General features: G+C 39.8%; 1 protein-coding gene across 1 annotated transcript in view; it reads left to right on the top strand.

Moving 5' to 3' along the window:
• Window positions 1-25980, top strand: part of ADGRD1 (adhesion G protein-coupled receptor D1) — a gene marked incomplete at its 3' end in the record, with an annotated part of 147604 nt that overhangs the window by 25533 nt on the left and 96091 nt on the right. The window contains exons 12-14 of the mRNA XM_084271978.1: window positions 643-753; window positions 2149-2224; window positions 5357-5498. Of these exons, the coding sequence (XP_084128104.1) occupies window positions 643-753; window positions 2149-2224; window positions 5357-5498 (329 nt within the window). The remainder of the gene's footprint in view (window positions 1-642; window positions 754-2148; window positions 2225-5356; window positions 5499-25980) is intronic.

The following is a 25980-nucleotide window of genomic DNA, read 5'->3' as shown; positions in this document are numbered from 1 at the left end:
CTCTCATGCAGCACTTAAAATTTGCCTATGCCTGGGTGCTATAAAACTTTAACTTTGCAAGTTTTTCTGCAAGAGATGGCAAATAATAGGAATAGTTTTGACCTTTTAGGAGAATTTTGTTTTACTACTTTTTTTTTTTTAGCATCCTAGCACCCTAATTTCATCTTTCAATTCTACAGGTAGCAGAGGTAATTTATCTGTTCTGGCATTCTGCTCTGCTTTGTTGAGACCTGTGTGAGGGGGCAAGTAACGTGAGCAGTCACCAGGACCATTAATCACTGCGTGTGCGCTCTTGGACACTGGCATTCTCAAATGGAGCAGTGGGGGTCTGAAATAATGCATTCAAATGTCAGTGGAAGAGGGTGTTATCAATCTGTTTTGCTTGCCCTGGTAAGCTCAGTGTTTGAGCACGGGTGAAGTGATCCGTGGTATATTAACATCGCATGTACCAGCTACTCTGTCATAAAGAAGTCAGATATAAGAGGCAATTTTGTACATGGGGAATTTGTTATAGTTGCTGCAAACATCTGGGGTTTTAAATTCAAGACTTGCAATAGCTATTAGGGAGGGCTAGTTAAATAGTCAAGTAGGTTGTAGAGGCTTATTGATTTTATCATATTTTTTGTTTGCGTTATCACACAGATTACACCTTGGTCAAAATGCATCCTCAGACTTTGAATCTGTCTCACTATCGATTTCCATCTCGAGGACAGAGTTATATTTCCATTCCCAGTGAAGCTTTTCATGAAAAAGGTAAGGGGAAATTTCAAGGGAGGAGCAGGGTCATGTAAACAGGGTATCCAAGAATGATATTGCTGGAAAACAGGTCTTGGGTTGCTTTATTTTTCCAAGTAGCTAATTGAATTACTAGTGATCGTAATAGGTCCAAAGAAACAGCACTTCTTCTATCATATTAATGAATGAATAATGTGGTAGAATTTTAATTCAAGTAATACTAATCTTGAATAATACAGCTGGGCCACAGAGACTGAGGCCATTTAATTTTTGACATCTTTTTATGTCAGAGAAACCATAATTTCACATATATTACTTTTAGTCATCTGAACTGGTTATCCTTAAGAAATTCCAGGATGTCAGATCAAGTTTTACTTATTCCTTCATGCAAAAATCATCTTAAAATGTTGTATGACATTAGACTATAAAATATCAGGTCTAAGCAGAATAAACAGAATAAAGATGCACACCACAGTCACTGCAAAAAGGCAGAACCTATAAATCCACACCTAGGCTAAAATTTTAATAATCTCAAAAGCTGGGGGTAAGGCAAAAACCTGAACCTTTTTCAAGGCTCTAAAAGAACAACGTTTGAATTGAATTATCTATGTTTTAATTGGGGATTGAGTGGCAGAGTGGAATCACCAAATTGCATTCTCAAACCTGATTTGTGTGCCCTAAATTGCAACTCAGTGAATTTACATAACCTCCAGCCCTTTCTGCAGTCACCTCTGTTGAAGGAACACTGTTCCCTATTCATAAAGTAAAGTTAGCTGCAGGTAACCTGCAGTGAGAAGTACTCTCATAATTACTGAACTGTCTAGCTGGTTTGTGATGACAGCTCTGTTTCTTTGCACTGGCAGGGGTCTCTGGCTGGAGACTTAACTGCAAGCACTCTGAGGCTTGAATAACTATAATTGCAAACCAACTTGCAATGCCAAAAATAGCCTGAGAGGACTTTTTTCCTTTCCCACTTAAAATCTCTCACCATGCACATTTATTTTTCTTCTCTTCAGAACATTATTGGTTGGTATCCTGAAATGATCCAGCCCATTAAATTTTTAACTCTTTTTTTTCCTCACTTCTGGATAATTTTAGCCTTTATGGTACAATTTTACATCGTCCAAATGAGCTAACCTAAACCAATTTATGATTCCACCTTAAAGAGCTGACGCTATGAACACTTGGAACCTAGTAAAAGGGATGGTGCAAGACATCTGTGTGGTTCACACTTAGAAAAAAATGATGCCTTTTTACTTTTCTACTTAAAAGAATAATCAGAAATCTGCTAAAGCAAAGATATGGAAGTCTACAGAAGTCAAGGTTCTTGACAGGGAGTTCCAGGTCTAGGAGAGAAGTGTCTCTTGCTTATAATGATCACTGTGAGGAATAACCCCTCTTCCTTTTTCACAGCTTGGATTACCATTGTCGGCCTGTTCTACCATAACATGCATTATTTCTTTCATAATATCAACCCTATGGATACTAAGTAAGTATCTCAGACCTCTCATGCTGTAACAGCTTGTTTATTACCTTAGTGATATAACTTTATAACAGTCATGTCATTATCAAGTGTAAATAAATTACAACCCATAATCTTGATTCTGCAATATTGAGGACATGGAGTCATTAACTACAGAGAGATTAAAGCTTACATTAGATGTTTTACTTTCTGTCGTAGTAAAATAGATTCCCATAGCGACATGTTTGTCTGTCTTTTGTCTTCTCCTTACACCCATCATACCTGGTATTAGAATTTCATCAATTTAATCTGTCTCCTAAAAGGAAATTACATCTTTCCTCCTGACACATGTGAAGATAAAGCTTGCACTTAAATGAAACACATCACATCCTTCTTTAGATAAAATCTGAATCCTAATCCTAGAAACCTGTAAGGTAATTTTACAACAGGAGACCAGGCAACGCTTAAAAGACCTTTTGTTTTATATACTGCATCAATGAAATCATTAGCAGATAAGATAAAGTAAACTGAGAGCTGTGTACCACTTGGCAGTACAGCTCCCCAGGGAATTTTGCAAGGCCATTCATGTAAATCATTATACTTTCCTTTTAAGCTTTAAGCTAGAATGACTTGATGTTTTTATTTGATTTACACTGGAATAGGTGGATTAGTTTACACTTTCAGTCTTTTCCAGTCTGTGACTTGGTGTGTTGTTCATGGCAGCAGAAGGCAAGATGCAGCATCTCAGCTGGCATAAAAGTCAGGGATTGCCTTGCTCTCTTTACATGCAGGTACACAGAATGTCATGATCACATTGTGAACTTTAGGGTTAAAAATCTTGGTTTATGACATGACTGATCACACTGATAATCATGCTGGTATTATAAATAGCATTTTTAAATCAAGTACCAAGTTGTACTGTTGTTTATCCTGCACTCAGAAAAAAGAAGAGGCACTAAGCAGGTGGCTGTGAAGGACCCATGCCAATAGTGTGCAATATTTCTTACTGGCATGAAAAAACAAGACAATTTATGATAGTTTATGATTTTTAAACAGGAGGATCAGTGCAATTTATTAAGATGATAAGCTACAATCTCAACATCTCAGAGAAAGAGAATTAATGTTGGTATTGCAAACACAGTATCATTGAAGGTGCTGCATGTCAAAACACTGTTCTGACACGTTGTCATAGAGTTAGAGATAGGAAAGTAAAAGTTTTATGTCAACTTTGAATTTTGGGGAATAGGAAAACCTGGAGATCCATTTCTGTTCCACTGAGTGGTATGTATTTGTATCACTCTCTTTTGAGAAGGAAGAATCTGGCCCTGCTGCAAAATGAAGTAGAAGCACAAAGATGAGAAGAAACATCTCCTAGCTGTCTTTTAATCCAAATTACTTGAACTGTTTGCAGTATGTAATGCACTGCTGAATCGCATCTGTAAAATTCTAGATGCAGATCTGCTCAGAACAGCATCTAAAAAACCTGTAACACAGGGAATGCTAACTTAGCAATTTTTTTTCCTGTGGAATCGAACCCCGGGTATTCAAGAAATTATGTAAAAATAAGTGTGCAGTTCTCGCCTGCTTGGCTTTCTTTTTTGTGTTGTACTGTAACTTTTATTTTTGCTTACATTTCACTAGAATAACCACCTTTTCCCAGAGTAGTTAATTTTAAAGACTTTCTTTTATGTTTCTTCTAGCAACTGGGCTTCTTGAACACCTGTGATTTGAAGCCTGTCCTTTCTCTTCCTAAGGGCTTTTTTTTTTTCTTTTGTGGTGGAAAGTTAAAACCAAAAACTCCTGGAGTTTTTGTGCTGTACAGAGAGATGACTTCTATTCCCAGACAACTTTAACTCCCCTTTAGAAACTGCTGTTTGTTTTGAATACAAAAAAACAACCAAACAAACAAACAAAAAGGTTCTGAGCCCAGTTTTTCTGCTCAGTTTGCATAAATCTGTAGTAATCCCAGTGAGGATAATTGACTGCCAGACTCACTTCCATTTAGCATACAGGGCTATGCAGAGGAAAGACTTGGATGTACAAGCATGAAACACAGAGGCAATGTTTCCAGCTTGTGCTGAAGTATTTTCATGCTTCAAAATTCATCTAACTCTCTCAAGTGACATGTCAAATAAAGGGTATGGAAAACACGTCCATCCTGTTAATCCGTGCAGGAGAAATCTTGTAACATCTAGTGGTTTTTAACATGATGGGTCCTGTCTAAACAAACTTTTCCTATCAGAGTAGCAAATTCTGCCCTCAGTTGAAGAAATCTGATTCATACCCTGCCTGCTGGGAGCAGAAGTCCTCTCTGATACTGATGTCCTTTTGTGGTCAGAGCTAAGGGCTGGTGCTTAGGGTTGTGCTAAATGATTTTTGCTTGATTTGACATTGCTAAACCAAGTTATTTTAATAGATGACAACTTTTTCTCCTGAAATAAAACCAGGAAGCCATTGTAAACATGTGGCAGGTGTAAATAAGATGGTTTTTAATGTGCTTTGTAAACTGGCTCTTTCTGGTGGTGTGCTACATTTGGAAACCCACACTGATGGCTAATTCACCATGGCTCATATTTCTCACAGTAAATACCATTCATTCATATGCTGAAGAGGTGGATGAGACACCATTTTACTCCTTCACTGATAGTGTAAAAAACTTTACCCTACAGCCAAATGGATCTCAATGTGCCAGAATGTCAATGTCGTAAGTTTTAGCTGAAAGGAGGAATAAAATGGTTCTTATGCAGTGCAAAACTGCTTCAGCCTAGGGAAAAAAGCATTACCTGGGCTAATCAGATGCGTAGTAAGGTTCAGGGGTTTGTATTCTCACCTGAGGTGCTTGCTAACAACCTGAACCAGACAAAATCAACTTTTCAAAGCTATAAGTTACTTCTAAATATATTCTTCTGCAGGTGTTTTTATGCACTATATATGTGTGTGTCTTACTAATATGTATGTTTTATTAGGCAGTCTGAAACTCTTGCAAGTTCTCTCCTGACTTTAGATTGCTTTTCTTAGGTTATTTTTAGATCCCTTACTTTGCAGGATTCTAATTATGTAAAGCATTTTCAGCAAGACTTGTAAACCTTTGCAAAAGAGGAGAGGAATGATGGATTAGTTCTGATATCAAGTCCCCTAATATTTCTGTTTCCTTCCCAGGATTGCCGAAGCTGCTGCCTACAAAGGTTATATGATCTCAGCAACCAGTTATCTTATCTCTATCAAAGTGGAACCTCTACCCAAGTTATCCCACAATCTGTCAGGATCTCCTCTTATTACCATCCAGCTCACCCACAAATTGGTAAGTCAAATGGAAACTACCAGTTTAGTCAGGGCTGTTCAAACCTTTGGTGTCTGTAATGACTTCTTTGTATTTATATTGTAATTTTATGGGCATTTTAGATGGTGTTTGTGACTGCAATATTATGTTTTTCCAACCATTATGCTTCAGTGACTTCTGTTTCCATGCAAATTTGTGGTATGAATTTGTGCTCTCTCATGAGAGCTGTCAAACACAAGAATTCACTTATGGCTCTTGCTTTTAAATCCACACTGAGACAACTGAGCTGTTTGGAACGTTGTGAAGAATAAACCCAGAGAAGGAGCTCCTCCAAGGGCAGATACAAGTGTGATGGGCAGAGCACCTCTTGGGATAGGAGGAGTGGAGCAGGTTCAAATCTCTGTTCTAGTGGGAACTGCCCTTTTTACAGAGCAGAGCGTTGTGGCATGGTGAGAATTAGAATTTCCTCAGAACTGATACATTCTTGTAAGGCATTTCAATTTTTACCAAATGAGCCCATTCCCGCAAGAAATTGGTAAAAAAGCTGGTTTTGTTTGCTTTTGGAGAAAAAGGCAGCTCTTTGTCTTGCCAGTGGAAAGGAGAATAGTGGAGCTCAAACTCTGAGGTGCTGGCATGGTGTGTCTGTGACTTACTTACAGCATTGCATGGAGATGGAGAAGAAAGAGATTTCTATTAAATGCTTCCTAGAAAACATCTCTTACATGCTCTGAATGTTTTGTCATATTGTTGTTTCAATGGCTGTTTTCAAGCCAGATTATGGTTTTACTCTTGGGCTTACAATAAAGATGGAGTAGGCTACAGAAAACAAATATCTGAAGAAACCCTGAGGCATAAAATGATGTGTTGTTTTGCTGACAGTTTTATTCAAGCTAAGGACTCTCCTGAATATCTCTGGTGGCCTCTTAGAGACAGGAACTTGCAAAATGAAGCCTGTATTTAGTGTGGATTGCTTATAAGATGTACTTTGCTTGCTTTATTCAGGTACCTCCTCATGCTTTGATAGGATGATTCACTAGGAGGCTGTTAAAACTGTGGGGTTTTTCTTTATGCCTGTTGACTTTCACTGAGATGATCGTGGGAACTTGGTGTTCAGATAGAAATTTTCCATTTGTCTTCTGTCTTCTTCTCTGTTTTAGTCAGCAGAATCCATGGGAACATGATAGGAGCATGTCTGTCTAATACACGTTGTGTATAACACATACAGGTTGGCTGGGAGTTTTAGTCTCTATCTAGAGCAGTTCCCCCCTTATTTTGTCACTTAGAGTGTTATTTTTGTCCTAATTGTCGCTGTTCTAAGAGTTTCTTTTGTTGCACAATCCCTGAAAGAGGTTTTTCTGTTATTCTTTCTTATATTGTAGGAAAATATCAAGAGCTTTAGAATGATTGTTTTACAAGGAGACTTAATCAAGGATTTGCAATTAAATTCTTTGCATAAGAACATAAAAAATGATTGCCTTTTATTTTCTGCTGTTATGAGGAATGTTTATCTGCTCTTTCTATCCACAATAGCTACTTTGATAAGACAAAGACATAGCTTACAGGTAACAAACAATTCTCATTTTCCTGCTCTGTAGATATAGGGTGACAGTGATAACCTGAACCAAAAAATTGGCTATGTTCCTACTGGATAGATACTCACATCAAACTCACAGCTTGGCAAATGCACTGGCAATTTTAATAGTGTGTCCAAAGACCAAAACAGTAAAGCTACAGTTCAGGTCCTTAGTGCAACCACCCTGAGGCACATCATTTTGGCTTTGGTATTGAATGGACATAAAGAATTTCAATATGGGCTTGTGTGGAACTGTTAAACTTTGCAAAGTGTTAGTCTAGAATTTCTTTGGAAAAGCTTTAGACAATATTCCCAACATCTTGGAAAATTCAGATGTATTTGACATCTTCAGACAGGCATTGTTCTTCATAATGGTAAAGATATTGAATTGCATTAAATATGCTTTATAAAAATTACTTCTTTACAGTCAGTTGCAGTATTTATTCTACTATAAACATTTCTCTTTGTCAGCAAAATCTTGTCTAAACTAAGCCCTTTGAGAGGCAAAAGCTGACATGCTAATTTACAATAGTCAGTTGTTATTCAGGAACATTTCAGTGTAAGACAGACGTTTTTTGACTGATTTTAAAAGTGCTGATGCTCTGCTCTTCAGCAGCTTGGGTCAACTACTGTCTCCAGCAAAAAAGATAAGAGATCAACTAATCCCTTTGGTGTGTGTGGGATAATGTGAATACAGATGGTAGTTTGCAGCTGGGAAGAAGCTTTAATTTTGACCTGCCCAAAAGTTTTGTAACGCAACAGGACATTTTGTAAAATGATTATCCTCAAAAAAAATTCCGTTTCTGGCAAGATGTTTCTCATAGTAGGAGCAACTAGAAAAGAACTAACATTTCACTTCTGTGATCCAAGAAATTACAGCACAGGGTAGAAATTTAGAAGAGGTGAGTGTCAAGCCTGAAATGTATGACACAACATGCTCTGGGAAGTGTCAGAAGAGGCAACAGAGGGAGAAATGGTGTAAAACTGCACCGATGTTTTGTAAAATCCATAGGACTGTGTAGCATAGACTTTGATTCTGAGCATGCTAAAGTCACTTTCTGACATTGTCTTGAGGACAAAGTAGCTGTAATTTCTTGTCTTTACTGACAAGGCAGCTAACCATCTTCCAGCTCATAGAAATCCCAGTTTGGTATAAATCCTGGCACATTTGGTGTGAAGAGGGTAAAGGACTGGCTGAGGTGATGAGACAAAAGGGGAGCATTCATACCCTGGGTGATGCATCAGAGCACGCTGTGCTCACTGCTCTGTTCCTTCCTTACTGTGGACTGTTGCCTTAAAGTTGCCTTAGAGCTACAAAAAGACTTGTGCCACATTAGTTTCAACCACTTTAAGGCTGCTGCAGTTTTCTCCAGGGCTTTATTTTCCCTTTCTTTTTAACAGAGGGGGAGCATGTGCAGCTGCAGATTTAGAGAATTATAAACTCTTGATTGTTACCCTCTGTGAGAGGGCCTCACATGAAGATTAGATAAGAATTGGGAATTGTTAATGTAGCTGGTTTTTCCTGACTAGATTTAATGCAAATGCCATTTTAAAAATATGTTTGATTCTGGGGGGAAAAAAAATGTGTCTTACTAGGTTATTACCAAGTTAAGACTAATCTAGCATTGTTCCCTCTCATTCCTTTGCTCCATGTGGTTCCTTTTAACAAACGTAGTGCTTGGGGAGTTGTCTGCCTCTCCATGAAGTGTTAATCTTTCCTACCATTTTATTACACTGAATCATTCAAACAGCTGCTTCTCTCATTTTTTTTTGACCGATTCCCCTCTCAATCATTTCTCAGCTTCTGCTCTTTTACTTTCTGCAATGAATGCTTCCCATCAGAACCCCACAGTGACCTGCTTCCTCTATGCTTCTTGCTAGAAGAGCGCTTTGTCAGTGAAGCTTTATCAGCTGTCCCTGTTAATCCCTCCTCATGTTCTGTTATGTGACTTTATTAAATCTCTGGAGCTTGGAGCCGTGTGAGAGTGTCAGCACTCATTATTTTAAGTGCAGCCTGCACACCTGGGAAGTGCTGTCTTGGGGTGCTCCTTTGGAGATGGTAAAGTACAGGGAAAAGATAGACCTCCTCTTCTCTGAACTGTGCTCCCACTATAGAAGTTGCTGGTAGGCCTCTTGCAGCTCATGGAGGTAGAGGGAAGGTTAAGGAACACTTTCATTGAGCTTTTAATGAGGCAATGAGAATTTTGCTTCTAAAAGGTATCAGAACATTGTCATAGAATCCCAGACTGGTCTGGGATGGAAGGGACCCCAAGGATCACAGAGCTCCAACCCCCTGCCACAGGCAGGGACACCAACCTCCAGGCCTCGAGCTACACAAGGTTGCCCAGGGCCCCATCCAACCTGGCCTTGAACACCCCCAGGGACGGGGCACCCACCCCCTCTCTGGGCAGCCTGTTCCAGCCCCTCACCACTCTCTCTGTAAAAAATTTCCCCCTAATATCTAATCTAACCCTTCCCTCCTTCAGGTTCACTCCATCCCCCTTGTCCTGCCAGTCTCTGCCCTTTAACAAGCTGATTCCCCTCCTGTTCCTCTGCTCCCTTCAGGCACTGGAAGGCTGCAGTGAGGTCCCCCCACAGCCTTCTCTTCTCCAGGCTGACCCAGCCCAGCTCCCTCAGCCTCTCTCCGTAGGGGAGCTGCTCCAGCCCTCTGAGCATCTTTGTGGCTCCTCTGACCCCTCTCCAACAGTTCTACATCTTTCTTGTGTTGGGCCTCAGCTCTGGACACAGGACTCCAGCTGGGGCCTCACAAGGGCAGAGTAGAGGGCAGAGTCCTCTCTGTTGCCTTTTGCCTGGCCAGCAGTGGGCCATATCCCAAGGTTTGTTTAACATCATTACTGATAGGAAAATAAAACGAGAGAAGAACTGATTCTCATTTGTACACAAATATTAGTGCTACCATGAGAGAGACAAATCAATGTGGAGCCAATTTATTTTTATGGCAAGGTAAGTGTTGACTAATTTATATATTGATCGAGGGAAAACAATGGCTTTTGCCCACATCTGCAGAATAAAGGTGTAATTTTTTACTGTGTGGACTTTGCCAGAAAAACCTGAATAAAATACAATTAAAACTATGACTCTTACAGAGTGTACTGCAATTAAGGCAAAAGAAAAAATAATAATAAAGCTTGTAATTTAAAAATCAATGTAAAGTTCAGCACTTTGTTACGCAAGTTAAATCCTTGCTATAAAGAATACAGAAAATCCATTGAGATCAAATGAGAAATGAAAGTAGTTGCAGCTAATTTTCTTGCTTCTGGGCAACCTTAAAATACCAATAGTCATTATGATGATATACAGCATCTCTTAACAATACAGCAAGAGTTCTGTGTTGTTAATGTTATTAACCAAAACATCTCAGGACTTATTTTCTGATAGGAATCCATTCTAAAAGCTGAGAAAGATGCAGTAACAAATAAAAAAGGGAATACAGCATTTTATTAAGCACCCTGAAGTTTGCCAGTTGTGAGAATCACTATTGCATTGTATTACTCTGTAATTCATAAACTTCATTTCCATGTCAGAACAGACTTAAGCCTTCAGGGATACAACCCTTTCCATGTGTTATCACTCATTTGTCATGAAACAAGTCCTCACTGTTGCTTTGCAAAATGAGTCCTTTGCCTCTGAGGTGGATATTGCAACAGGGGAGAGAGAGCATCATGAGGTGATGGAATGTTTTTGGAAGCGTACAAGTGAAGTTTTACTTCCAGCTTTAAGTTTAGTTGTTGGCATTTCTTCTTTAGGTATGTGGGTAGTTTTATATGCCAGCTTCCACTTAGTATCTCTAAAATTACGTCTTGCTTAAAGAAAATAACCACTGGTGCCTAGACCCGTGTTATCAATGTCCAGCAAAAAGCATCTGTTTTTTTCTCTTTGAAATTCCTGCTTGCAAGTGACAGTGCAGTAGCAGTTGGAGGTCAGTCAATACCAAGCAATAAACTTTGAAAAATCTTGCTGACTTATAAACCCAGAGCTGAACTCCACAGTTATCCTATTTTACAGAACTGTGGCATCTTGTGCTGCTTCACTCTCTGCCTTTGAACGCTTGTCACAGGAGGAGAAAATTACTGGTTTATATTTGACATGATCAAATCTGGTCCAATGATATAGTTCTGTCCCAGCCATGAGCATGATTTTTAAATTCAATTTATTTCCCCTTGTTTAAGTTCCTCATCAGTGACTACATCCTCAAAGCATCCTTGCATGTGGTGATGGCTTACTGCAGGAGTTCCAGCTAGTTGTGCTACATTTAATGAACTGTCAGGCTTTCTGCTAGAAAACATTGTATTTCTCTGCACAATTTTAATACATATGTATACACATTTAAACATTATTTAAAAAAAATCCCTGCAGAAGTGAAGTAGATGACATTTGGATGTTATAATTTTGATGCTTAAAATTATAAACAGAGAAGTAAGGATAACATATTGCCAGTCCCTAATCCCCACTGAGTGTGAGTTCTGTAAAATCTCTCTTGAGATCAAGCTGTTTTGAAGTGGCAGAAGTGAACTGTAGCATTTGGAATAGCAAAAAACTGGATTTAGATTCAAAGTCTCAAAATCTTTCTTTTTTTTTTAAAAAAAAAGGTCAGAAATAGTTTTGCTGATCGAGAATTTCAGATTCACTGGAGTCAGGCACTTTGAGAGAATATATTTTCAAAACTATTTTGTAAAGATATATATTAAATCTACAGGGCAAATTTGTGATTTAATGATCTATGGTGGAACTGCTGATTTCCATGGGGCTACGCTTTCAGTCCTTGTCCTAATGATGATCTAATGTTGCTGTCAGACTGGTACAACTCCATTCTTCATTATTCATAACGATTTGAAAACAGAATCAAGTCCAGAGACTAAAAATATGAAGATTTGTTTCAGTTTCTGTTGATTGTGCCTTGCAGACAGTGTATTTTGGGGAGTAGAAGTCTAAAGCTAATGCATTGCCATTCGTTACACTTTGAATAATCCACAGAAAAGCATGAAGAGAAAGGACTCTTCAGATCCTCTGGACCTGTTGGTTTAACTGTAGGCAGGTTCAACTCATTCTGTCTTCCAGATCAATGTTCCAGATCAATTACTGTGGTGGGAAGTTTAAGAAAGATGATCTTATCTCTTTACCTTGATATTTTTTTTAGTCTGATCTTTCACATTTCAACTGTGTCACATCATACATCACCCAGGTTGATACTGGAAGTCCTGCACACACTGACAAGCTTTTAAGATCTAGATTTTTTTTCCAAGCTACTTATGTGGGAACACAGTAAAACATAGTAAGATATGACAAGAAATAAATCAGAGTAGACCATGTATTCAAGTGCTAAGAATTGCTCTCTAACCAGTTCTCTGTCTCTAACGTCCTATGTGTATCTCTGAGAGGCAGAATTGCCATGATACCTCTTGTTGCACAGGACAAGCCCGAGCAGATAAATTGGCCAACACTTAGGAGGAATACAGTGAAAGCCCTCTGTATAAGTAATATCTGAAAACACTAAGTGCTGTCAGGACATGTGTTAAGTACATAATGAGAAGAAAATTCAAAATTGTGACTGGTGACAAAAATTGTCACTAGTTCTGTCAGCTGAGGTGCCACCTATAACCATGTACTTATTCAACCTAATTTATTTTTATTGTTTTCAGTAGTATGGGATGTGAATAACCTCTTGTACATTCTCGGTGAGATGCTTTGATAGCAGTTGCTAGGTTGTTGAATTCTTTTTTCCACACCAGTGGTGACTTCAAACTGTTAGCACTAAGTATCAAGGGAGCCAGGCTGCTTGTACAAACTGTGTGTAGTTTGATCTCTTTGCTCATGCTTTTTCCCTTTTTAGATTGTGGGTTTGCATTTCTGTCTTGCCAATTCAAGACATTGTCACAGGCTTCTAAGCAAGTTCCTAGACTTCTGGCATGTCTGCCCATGTCTCTCTGAAACATCTTAAGCTTGCAGGAGTGATTTATATGGCACGAATGACCAATATTTAATTGCATATAAACAAATGATGCTTCGCTTGGAAAATGGCAAATATACTAAATCTATTTTTGTCTTCCTGATTTATGCTCTGCTGCCTTGGAAATATATGCAAAAATGTAGTGAAAGTGATAAGGCTAACTGTTGTGAAGACTGAGCATATTTTGAAAAGAATCAGAGGTCTTCTGTATATGCTGTGGTTTAAGGCATCGCTGTGGAAAGACTGTGGGCTTTTTTAATCCCTTGCCTCACTACTTTTTGTGTCTGTGTCCAAAAGAGTGCAAGCTCTCCAGTATATGGATGGTAACAGTAAAACACATTTGGATGTGCTTCTAAAACATAGACTATTTGAGGGTTTTGCACATGAAGACCCTCTGTGTTGCCTTGCAGTCTGAGGGGATCTGGCTAGGAACTCTTGAAAGTTGCACATTGTCATGGTACATGTTAGACATTGCTGATGAACACAAGGGATGGCTTTGGGGAACTGAAAAAGCTTAGCTTGTGATAATGAGGGTTGAAAAGTTGTCTTCAACTTTGGTGATAAAGTAGTGGACAGTTTTCAATGGAGTCACAGAATGTTAGGAGTTGGAAGGGACCTCGAAAGATCATCTAGTCCAACCCCCCTGTCAGAGCAGGGTCACCAGATTGAATCACACAGGAACATGTCCAGGTGGGGTTTAAATGCCCCCTTCATAAGGAAGATGTTCCACTCCCTTCATCATCTTGGTGGAATGAGGAGGATTTGAGAACTCTGCAAGTCCACTTAATACAAATCAGTTATTTTTTTTCCCACCTTTAAATAGTCACAATTTCTGCAGGAAAATGCTGTGAGTATGTCCTTGGTCCACTGAAAGGGAGGACTAGAACCTGATCCACGTTGAGAGAGGAGCCCTCACAACCATGATAGAAAGGTGGGGAATGTTGAGGGAGTTATAACAGCCACACAGCCTGAGGCAAAGATGGTGATTTTGGAATGCATTCTACCCTTTTCCTTATGCTCCCGAGCTGCTGTGTGTAACCAGCAACGGACAAAGGAGGCACCTGCTCGGCAGTGGTGGGTGTGATCTGCCTTTGCCTTCCCACAGCAGCAGCTCTTCTAAAGCAGAGCCAGTCACCCGATGCCGCGCTGCGGCCGTGACCGCGCTTATTACAAGGCAGCGCTATGGCTAAGTATAGGCTGTGTTACAGCACCGCCACCCATCTAAAACAAGGCTTGTATTTAGTTCACACAACACAAATAAAAACTTTGGCTTAGAAAACAGTGTTAATTTTAGCTCTGAAATGGCAGAGGAGGCAGACTTTAGGGAAATCTGTGGATGGTGAGTTTCTGGTTCCACTTGCTTCCCTCCTAGCTGCTCCGCACGCTGGGCGTTTTGACTCCGCTCCCCCTGCTCTGCAATGGAACTGGGAGACAACTGCTGGTAATAGAAACTTGCAGTTGGGTCTTTTCATAGGAAATGTGCAGCTGCTAAGGAGGGATTTTCCCTTTTGTGTTGGGTGGTGGGGTTTTTTTTGCTTAGAGTCCTTAATTTAAGAGCCGAACACGAGCTGGGTCAGCAACAAGATTCCTATCGGGACAGGGCCAGCCAAGAGGAACTGCATTTCAGTGACTCATCCTGAAGCTAGCTCTGGATACTCCTCTGCACTGCCTCGCAATAAATTTCAGTAATCTTGATCTGCTGGAGCATTCCTTTAATGACTAACATATGCTTGAGATCAGAAAGTACACTCTAGATGGAGGGCTTATACAATAACACTTCCAGTATGACAACCAGAGCATCCCAGTTTAGGGCAGAGAGCGAAGAATGTAGCAACATTTTTTACAGGGATTACTCATGTGACTTCAAGCAAGGACATTGCTAAGTGCTTTGCTAAACTTGAGTGTCAGTGCTAAACAAGGAGAGATGGAAGATGTGAAAATCATAAATGGACAAATCCCATCATTAAATGAAATAGGAAGAAATTTAACTAATCTGCAGTAAACAAAGGATGGATAAATTTCAAGTTCTATTTCAGAATATTAATCCATTGTTTAAAAACTAATTCCTTACATTCTCATTTGAAATTTCTTTCTTTTCCCCATGTTTTTCATTTTCTAAGCACTTTTTTCTTTAAGAATTGTTTTCTGCAGATTATTAGATTTTGATATTTTTACTTTTAATTGTTATTCTAGGACTGAGCCTGGAGATGTTCTGTGCATATAATTAATGCAGGGGACTAGATAGCATGCTTTATATAAAGATCATTTCAGAATCATTGAATCACAGACTGGTTTGAGTTGAAAGGGACCTTAAACTTCACTTAGTTTCCAGCCCCTACCATGGGCAGGGACACCTTTTACTAGATCCGATTACCCAGTCCTTATGGAGATAAATGTAGAAAGAGTTGTCTCAGAGGCATGGATTTATTTTCTTAGTAAAAAAGCTATTGTTCTACTTCAGAAAAGAAATAGATAAGCATTTCCAATATTAGTTAAAATCAATTCTCATTAATTAGGTCGAGTCTAATCTAGCCAACTGGTAATTTTTTTTTGCTTGTTTGCTACATCTGTATCTACACCCTAATTTAGTTAGTCTATTTGTATATTTATTAACTTACTGTTAATATTCAACTCCAAATTCCTGAAAAATCAGCAAGAACTGGAGTGCTATGCCAAATAATGGGGGGCTTTAAGTCCAGCTGTTCTGGTAGAAGGAAGTTACAATGCTTCCATCTCAAAATTAAACCGCTCCTTGTATTTATATTATATATGGTACACTGTAGGAAGAACTTACAGGGTTAGGATGATGAAATGTGCTTTGACAGATCATATAAGGATGTAGGGTGGAATTAATCCCTAGATGCACAGTTTATGTGGTGAAAAATGTCTAGTCACTGGCTTTTAGTCTGCTGCCAGTCGTTAACTTCATTATCCGGCATTCACATTAAGCAAAGATCTGTGAAAAAAATTAACCCTGGACAGTATGATTAAATCTCTTTGTTCAGTGGAATCATGTAACAACTGGTGATATTTCCAAAAGTTTGGGGGTTTTGCTGTAAGCTAACTCAGGACTTCCAACCCATTTAAATAGGAGGAAGAGGAGAGGTGATGTAAAGCATCAGAGCAGCTTTTCTCCATGCGGTGGAGAGATTGCTATGACATCCGTGTTAGGTTGGTATGGAAAGCCTCCATAAGATCAAACCCTTTTGCTATGCACAGTGGACACTTTCATACTCCCTCTGTGGGTGTAAGGTAGGGAATGTAGGAATTAAATGCTCAAGGAGGTTTCTAATTAATAAAATTACAAGGGAAAAGGCATCCTGTTTGCACAAATGGATTGGGCCATGTTAAGCTCTGTGAATTCTGCTGCTCTTTGGCAGCAACTTTTACAAAGGACTTTTTATTAGCCTAAAAGTTTTAAAAATAATTTTAATACTGATAATTTGAGGAGCACTGCTGTCTCTGGGTCTTTTTTCCCCGTCTGCTGCGATGATGGATATCAAATACAGCTTGAACAGCCAGCTAAAAAAATACATTTGGAGAAAGCACCAGACACACCAGGGAATTTGGTTTTCCTGAGCGATGGTTGTAATTATTCAGCTGCACTGATGAAATCTTACTGCTTCCCATTTATTATTAGGGAAGACAATTCTACCCTCAACAAGTTGTGGAATTTCAGATTTGGGAGAAAGCTTTATTTTTTTTTGTGGTTTGCTTTTTAAATTTTTTTTAGCTCAAACTTAGAATGAACCTTTCTTGGAGCTTTTTGGGTTTTTTTTTCTTTTTTTTTTCTTTTTTCATATGGCAGCCAAATGATAATTCTTCTTTCAGGAGTATTACTTAAAGGCCCTCAGAACTAGATTTTTTCTATTTTTTTTCTCAAGAAAGTTAGCCTCACGATATAATGCCATTAATTATACACTCCAACTAATCAAGAAAACTAGAACTGTATTGAATTTTTATTCTAATCTGTTTCCTCAGTTCAAAAAAAACTTTCCCCCTGGATTTATGCTATAGTCAAAGTCCTGGTTTCCATTGATTTCAATACATGAAACTGTTGGGATGATCTGTTTTTTAGCTCAACAGTCTTGTTTGCTCTTGTTCAAAGTAGAGGAGAAAACATGGCTATAGAAACTGGCTAAATAGTTACTGGCACCGAGTTGTCACATGGAGTCAATCAGGAGCTCACAGAAATTAATAAAGTGGTGCCAGTTTGTGCTAACTGAGGGCATCTTCTCCAGGAAAGGCTTTCTCAGGCTCAGCCACAGCAGCCCCCAGAATGTTACTGTACAGCCATTGTACTTCAAAAAAAAAGCTAAAATCTGCAAAGATGTGACCACTGCAAACCTGTGGGATGTTACCAGTCAAAGGTGTTTTGCACCATTATTTCAGACTGGTGTGTAAAAGTGTTAAGACTTAAAACTAACCCTGAAACTGCAGTTGTTTGATGAATGGCAGAGCACACTTAAGAGGTCAGAAAGTTCCCTTTCTTGGTCCTGTGAATGCAGAGTTGGGTCCTATTAAAGTGTCACCAAGGAGCTGTGACAGCTTCATGTGTTTCTCCTTTACAAAGCTTTTGAGCTTTAGGTAAATTCCTCCATTTGAGTTAGACCAGGTGTTAGAGGGCGTCAAAGAGGTGTGGGCAAAGGAAGAAAATAATCTGAGGAATAATTCAATATAAGAGGAGAAAACATAGCACAGACACCATTTGTGTGTTAGAGAAACAGTACTTTGCTCTTGGGAACAGCTGCCAGTGTGAGACAAATAGGCATAAATTCAGCATCCTCCCAGGCCTGAGCTCTCTGGCACAGCAGCTGAGTGCTGTCACCTCATTCACTTCAGAGCTGGGCGTGTTGTAAGGTCAGGTTAACTTCAGACCTTTCGAGTCACTTTTACCAAGTGAGGTTCAGTTAAATGCTGAAGAGGAGGCTGAGGGGAGACCTTATCACCGCCTACACTGCCCTGCCAGGAGGGTGCAGAGAGGTGGGCGATGGTCTCTCCAGCCAGGGGACAGGAGATGGGACAAGGGGCAATGGGCTCAAGCTGCCCCAGGGCAGGGTCAGCTCAGCTGGGAGGGCAAAGTTCTTCCCTGGCAGAGTTGTGGGGCTGTGGCACAGGCTGCCCAGGGAGGGGGCTGAGTCCCCACCCCTGGGGGTGTTTAAAAAAAGGGCAGATGAGGTACTTAGGGATATGGTTCAGCACAGGATGGGAACGGTTGGACTTGATGATCTTAAAGGTCTTTTCTACCTGGTGGTGCTGTGATTCAAGGTCAATGTATTACTGTATTCATAGCCAAACTGGCAGGAGCGATGAAGGTGCAGGCTGCAGGCAAACACAGCCAGGAGAAGATGTTTCTCCACGCAGCCATCTATTTGGTATGGGCATGTTTCTGCTTGGGGTCCTTGGACCAGGTGTGCACAGCTGCTGCAGCAAGCACAGCTCCATGCTTGACAGTGAAATTCCCACCCTTGAATCCTAACTAGAGGTACGTAATTTGTCTCACAGGGAACTTTCTGCCTTACTTTCTTTTGCAGATGTCTCTTTAGCATTAAAACATACAGGAAAGGAAAAAGAGAATGGGAATGATCAGTTGGGAGGAGGGAAATGAGATGCTGTGTGCCAATTGTTTAGTATAAAAGTCCTGGACAATCTCTTGAAGGCAGCATGGAGGGAACAAGCTCATAAATCTGTTACTAAGCCTGATTATTTATTTTAAGAAATACGTAACCTCACATTTGTCTAACCATCTTGGAGAACGTGATGTCACTATAAATCATGTATTTCTCAGCTAATCACACAAATATCAAACCCAAGTATATCCTTGAACATCAAACCTGGTGGAATAATAGAAATATTTTCAGTAAAATTTATAAAAAGGCTTGCAGAGAGCAGGTGCTTTATTGTTACAAAGTCTGTACCCAAGGGAACAAGAACACAACTTCAGGATGTAGTATATTTCTTTATTGTATACTTTATTCTTCTGGCATAATCTGCAGACTGCTGATTAGCTTTTTACTTCCCTCAACTTGAATATTTTGTATATACCAGAACTAGATTTCAATATTTTAACTCATTCTTTGGTTTTTTTTTTTGAGTAAAGTAAGTAAATATTATATTTAAAGAAAAAAAAAGCTGCAGCCATAAATATTTCTTCACCAAAAGAAAAAAATAATGTTTGCTTCCTGCAACTATCAACTAGCCAGCAGAATATAAATGTACTGGCAAGAATATTTCACAGAGTAACAAATCTTAAGTGGTTTCTGAGCACATTTCCTGGAAGGCAAACTCCAAAACACCACATTTTAAACTGTGGCTCTTAACTTAAAATCATATTGCTTCAGTGTGGAAAGAAAGAATAACCTGTGACTTTGGGGATTGTCAAAGGTGTTGATGTCTTGAAGTTTACATGTTGAAATGCTCAGAACAGGTGTATATTCTGAAACCCCATGCAGTTAAAAGCTCAGCCAAATCCTGAATATAAAAAGAAATGAGCTACTGGGTAACTTGCTCATTGTTTCGTTGAAAGTCTGTGAAACACCACAGATAAATTCTTTTATTATGCCTTAATGTCAAAGGTGGTGGCTGACCAAGCCATATGCTGTTTGGACCTTAGACTGCCAACCTGCAGTCTCTGCCATGGGAACAGAGTCCATGGAGACTCCTTATCCTACCTGAGGAGACCTAAGATCTTCTCCTTTAGTATTGGAAAGACATTATTTATATAATAATGATCTTATGTCTAAGTATTTTTTAAAGCAGAGGTACAGTATATAACAGAAAGGCTACTTTTCTGGTGGCTGCATCTGTCTAAACTAGATGTAATACCTTCAAGTTAGAGTAAGCACAGATGCTGAAGCTTGCATTTCTTGTAAGCAGTGACATTTTCCCCCTGTAATCTACTATTTCCTGATGCTTTTATACATATTCACTTGACTCTGTCTTCACTAATGATGTCAAACTACCCAGATATTTACTGAATTAAATGTAATGATCACTTGTATAGAGGCAATTCATCAATATAATGTCTCCGTACCAGTGCTACTTCTCAAAGAGCTGCTTCTTGCATTCACTTGTTCCAGACATTTCATCCTTATCTTTGCTGGTGTGCAAGTCTTGTAGGACACAATGTTGTTACTTAGATATCTAAGATTCTATGTCTTATCGTGTTTTCTTTCAGGTTATCAGGAATTTTATTTCCATGCCCCAGCTTTTTGGGTCTGAATCTTGCAGCTTGCATCTTAGTGCTAGCAAAGAGTTAGCTTCTGAGTTGGAGAATGCTAAACCAAAATGTAGAGGTTTATTTGCTGCCCTACACACTGAATAGAGTAGACAAAACTTATTGTACCTTAACCAAGGGTTAAGAGGCAGGAATAACAATCCAATGACTGTTCACTGGCTGCTGTTCCAGTGGGTCCCTGTAGCAGTTCAGACAATGCATAGGGCTGGATCTCTCCAAGTATTTGGATATCCAGTTACCCTCTGTTTGAAGGAAGCTTGCACCCTGTTTGCATTTGAAAACCTGTGTCAGGGTGTTTTTGAGCAAGATGTTGGTACTTTAACATCCTACATCAATGACATCTCCATGTTTGCTCATCAGCACTGACTGTCTGTGCAGTCAAGAGATTTTAGTTCTTCCAGAATATGATCCATCTCATGCCAAGGTATTTGTTCAAAATATATTGGATGAATTACTCCTATTTGTCTCCACTGGAATGAAGGGAACCTGGAGTGATTAACATCTAGATTTGCTCAGCTAAAACCCACCCAATGTGTCCTACTTCACCCTATGTGTCTTTCTTTGCTGCAAAGTCAAGCACATCAGCATCAGAGGGAAGTTCACTCCTGTGGGCAGTATGGTGAAGGGGACAGCAGAGATCCACTCAGGAATCAGAGGTACCATTTGTGCTTGTCAGATATGGACATTTATATTTGTAATGACTTCAGTTTGGATTAGTGGCTGAGGAAAACTTGCCTTTAAGCTTAAGGGATACATTTGTACAGATAGAGGGGGAAAAATGCTAAAAGGAATAGGTACTGATACTATAAAAGTGCTTTATTTTTCCTTCATAGTCTGTCTTGCATGACTGAACCAGATTTTATATGTTTTGATGACACCACAAATGTGACATTTCAGCCCAGAGCTATAGAGCCCTGAAAATAAAAATGTGTCTTGGAGCCCCTGATGGATGACTGACAAGGCTGGAGCTTCCAAGCTAATGGGAAATGATGACAACCCCTGCATACAGATTAATTGTTTCAGTCTGAGCTGCAGCCTTTCTCGTTTGTCTGACAGAACTCTTTATATGATGTTGCTTCATAGCACTGTGTGCTGAACAGGAGATAAAGACCTATCATTGAGCTGTAGTTTGTGCTCGATTACAAGATCCAAACCTCAGCATTACTTGTGTTCTGTAACTCCTGGTGAATGGATCAGGGCTTGGATCATAGAATCATAGACTGGGCTGGGTTGGAAGGGACCCCAAGGATCACAGAGCTACAACCCCCTGCCACAGGCAGGGACACCAACCTCCAGGCCTGGAGCTACACAAGGTTGCCCAGGGCCCCATCCAACCTGGCCTTGAACACCCCCAGGGATGGGGCACCCACCCCCTCTCTGGGCAGCCTGTTCCAGCCCCTCACCACTCTCTCTGTACAAAATTTCCCCCTAATAGCTCATCTAACCCTTCCCTCCTTCAGCTTTAATCCATCCTCCTTGTCCAGCCATTATCTACCCTTTTAAAAAGCTGATTTTTCCCAAAATAAGGACCAAAGCACGAAGCAGACTTGAGCCCACGCTCAGATTCTCCTTTTGCATGGGGTCAATCTGGCACAGATTGTGTCTGTGTTACCTTAACCATGCATGGTAGGTGCCTGCCCACACCCCTCAGCTCCCTGCAAAGGGTGAAGGAACTGCCCCGTGCAAGGTGCCACCTCCCTGTGCTCCTGATTCTACCACCTCCCACCGTGCTGGGGAAGTGACTCGAGCATGTTTGATTGGGGAATACAAGGGCCAGTATAGACAGTAATATTTTGTACACACTCTGTCCTTCTGTCACAGAACATCTGCCAACGTCAGGAAATGTGGGCTAAAAATAAAGGTAAATTTCAGCCTGTTTATAAAAAATATATATATATAGTTGTGCAGCTGAAACATATGGTCTGTTGAGGATCTAAGTACCTTATCTTTTAAGAACTAACTATACTGAAATGTATTCAAGCATACTCTATTTAATGTACTCCAAGCTTGAGAGTGTGGCAAAACTAGCTGGAGCTTTGGTGTCTATTGATGAGAAAGTGTTATGTTGTTACTCACGTTGGCAGCCAGACAAATGGAGTTTGTAAATGTAGTTAGTAAATGTAGTTTGTAATGTAACTGCTGCTGCAGCTGTAGGGTGTCAGTGTGTGATGCAAGAGCTCTCTGCTCTGCCCCTCTCTGCCTTCTGGTGTGGATCCATCCCTCTTGAGGAGGAGTACACTGGGTGATGCTAAGGATGAAGGCTGCAAACCCAGGCAGTTACCCGTGCAGCTCTTTCAGAGCAGAGGGCTAGTTCTGGCTGCCACCCTAGCTGGCACGTAGCTGCCATGCAGATCAGTAATTTATACCACAGTGATAATACGTTGTAGTGCCAGTAACTTTTTATAACTCTCATAAAATCCCTTATTCCTGTGGGGAAACATTCCTCCAGTGTGGGCAGTAAAATGATCACTTTCAGATGTCAGTGTGGACTTTTACATTGATGTGTTGCCAACTATATATTAAGGCGACCAGATTTTCTAGGCACCAAGTCAAGGAGAAGTAGTTTGGAGAGGTGGAGGGAGAAGGAATGTAGACCCCACCTGGGATATCCCACAAACCTGCAGGCAAGCCAGGAGTCCCCTTGTCTTCCTCCCATCGATCACCCACTCCTCTTTGTAGCTTGAAAGTCAGATACTAAAAGACCATGTCGAATGGCCATCACAACCTGCAGTGTTATTTCATTTAAAGTCACTTTTTCTTATAAATTAATCCTTGTCCTACATTCTTTTGGTATAATCTGTGTAGTATTTTCCAGGGTTCATTCTGTCCTGCTCGTGCCAGCTTCCAAAAGCTCCAGACTTTGAGAAAATGTTAGCAATGAGGCTGCACCTCCCAGCACTGCTGTGCCTGGGGGTGCCAGGCCAGCCTGGGGAAGGAATGTGCTTGGAGAGCACTGGGAACTGGAGATGATTTTTCTCCTGAAGACATTATCATTGGCGTTAAGTATCAAATAAACCAAACACAGCTCAGATACTGCATCTGTTTAACTGTTGGAATTCTGGTTGGATCAGCTAGTAAGTCACCTTCCACAAAACACACCAGCACAGCAAACTCTTTAGCACCCTGGAGTATTTTTTTCCTGTTTTCTTAATGAACAGAAAGTCCCTTCTGAAATGCTGATTGATTCCCAGTGTAACAGAGTCAAACCTATTTGTGAAAGCTCCAGGTTTCCTGCACAGAGGTTGTGGAGGCTCCGTAGTCAGTCACCGCTGTGAAGTCTGCTTATGCTCTCAAATTTTATGACATATTGAAGTTGTTTGTAAGCTTTCTTTCTAAGATTCTTCCAAGTAATTTCCTGACATTTCCACCTGAAAAATAAACAATTACAATGCTATTACAGTAACAGATGTGCTTCTTCCTACGATTTAACACTGCAAAATAAGAAGCAATTTTAGACTGAAAGCCTACAACTACCTGTATTTAATTTCTCCTATATGACTAGTACCTAGAAGGGTTATACTCTTGATTCCATGTGCCAGGCAATAACTTTATCCCTTCTACTCGGTTTGATGAAAGATCAAAGATGGTGGGTAAGCTGTGATTGGTTTCAGAGGATCTGATTTAAGCTGTTACAGGTACACAGTATTTGAAATTAATGGAAAAATAAGATCCATGAAAGAGAATTGCGCTCTCTCTATAAAATACAACAAAGATTATGGAATTAAGAAATAGCTTTTGCAGATCAATACTCAAATAATGCAGCCAGTCTTCCTGTTTTCTTGCTATACATATCAATTCCTCACAGTTAATGTAATTACTGACTACACAGATCTCCTCAGTAGCATAATAGCTCCGATTTGTTAATGGCATTTGAAAAAACAGAGTGTGCTGGTGAAAAATCTTGTAACATGCTGTGCTTTGGTTTTAATTAAACTTTGAGTAACCTTTATCATCTAAAAATCACAAATAAGTAAGATGATGTTTAATTTGAAATCGAAATAGCATAATTTTAGCATTGTCTGCTTAAAGATACATGTGTGGGATTCTTTATGGGGACAAGATCTGTATTGGCAGATCATAGGATCTTTTTTTTTTTCAAACAAAATATCTACAGAAAGTAAATACTATCAGACACCAGTTAGCATGCTTACTTAATTCAAGTTAAGGGCAGAAATAGCTTGTGGAGTACTGCTCTGGACTGGCTTTTTCATTCATAGGTATATCATCCCTAGCAAGCTTGTTACATTGGATTCTCTAAACAATGAAAAACTATAAAGAAGATGAAAACTTGATTGTAGTAAGTCTGCATGTTCTAGTTCTCCTGGTATTGCATTTCTTTTAGACAACAAAAGGAAATTTAAAAAAGAAAAAAGTCTTTTTCTACAGATGCTATAGAAGGAAACTGCTGTCAGGAAACATTAGCACATTGTAAAGCTGTTAAATTTATTGGAGATGTTCATCAGGAATGGCCATTGTGCAGTGGCATTCGCTCAAATGTGATTTAAAACCAGAACTTCTGAAAGAAGTGTCTTGCCTGAAATAGAGCATAAACAGAACAAGATGGTTTTTGGAAAGTAATGAATATCCCAAAAAAAGAATAGCATAAGAATATACTTCAACATGTCCAAGTTTTCCTGAAGTTGGGGGTACTGTGTTTAACATTTGTTGATGGAAAACACAGCAGAGGTAGAAATTGGGCTGAAAACTTGGGTGGGGTGATATTTTCAGCCTGGTATTTTCTGTGGTTGTGTGAAGCCACAACACTGACCTAAGGTCTTTGTTCTGTAGCCATGTTCTGTAAAAGGAAGAGCCTCCTCTTATCAAACCTGACAGCTGTTGCTTGTGAAGAAACAAGGAATTCTGTCTTAGGAAAAAAAAAAAGAAACGCAGATGCTAAAAGAGAAAAATATCCTTAAAATTCTATCAGTTGCTAAAGAAAGAAGCTCCGTTGCAGAAATGTTCCTTGTGGTGGGTAGGAGCACACACAGCATGTGATCTGGATACGTTCTTGGAGCAGGAACTGTAAACACAGACTGGTGAGTCAATTCCAAATCTGACTCCCTGTGTCCATGCTCCCTCCAGCTAGGGGTGGGGGCAGGCAGTCCTGCTCTGGTGCCACTTAGGAAATACCTGAGCTCTTGCTTGGCATTTGCCACTCCTGCTACAGTATAGTTAAGAGACCAAGGTTGGCTCCAACTCTTTTTTTAGCCACTCTAAAAACGGGAGCATTTACCTGGTTTAGAGAAAAGGTCAGTTCAGACTTCATTTCTTCAAGGAATGCCCATTAATGGTTGTACCTCACCTCACATGGATATATTACAGTTCTAATGTGCATATGGATTTCCCCAAATTTGTTGTCACATATGGACTTTGGCAGAGGAGGGGTTGCTTTAGAATTAGGTCTTTGCAATTAGTTCTGCAGAGGCCTAGGTTGCTCAGGAAGAATATATGAAAAAATAGTTCTCTTTGCTATGATATAATCCTGCCTTCTTTTGCAGGTTCCTTGGACCACCCACTGTGGCTAGAGAGTTAGATGCTTAGATGGTGTATTGCAGGCAGATTGGGCTTAAACATCTGGAAAAAAAAAAGAAGGAAAAAGTCCCTGGATAATTATTGAGTTGTCAATAATTATCCTTTCCATGTTGTTCTTTGTTTTTCCACCTGTTTGAAATGTAATGAGAGATCATCTCAATGGTAAAAGGATTTTAAGATTTCCGTTCATTCA

This window comes from Gallinula chloropus, assembly GCF_964237585.1.
Source record: "Gallinula chloropus genome assembly, chromosome: 17".
In the NCBI taxonomy this organism is placed as follows: domain Eukaryota; kingdom Metazoa; phylum Chordata; class Aves; order Gruiformes; family Rallidae; genus Gallinula; species Gallinula chloropus.
Note: the sequence above shows the minus strand (reverse complement) of the source record. Positions and strands in the feature narration are given on the sequence as shown.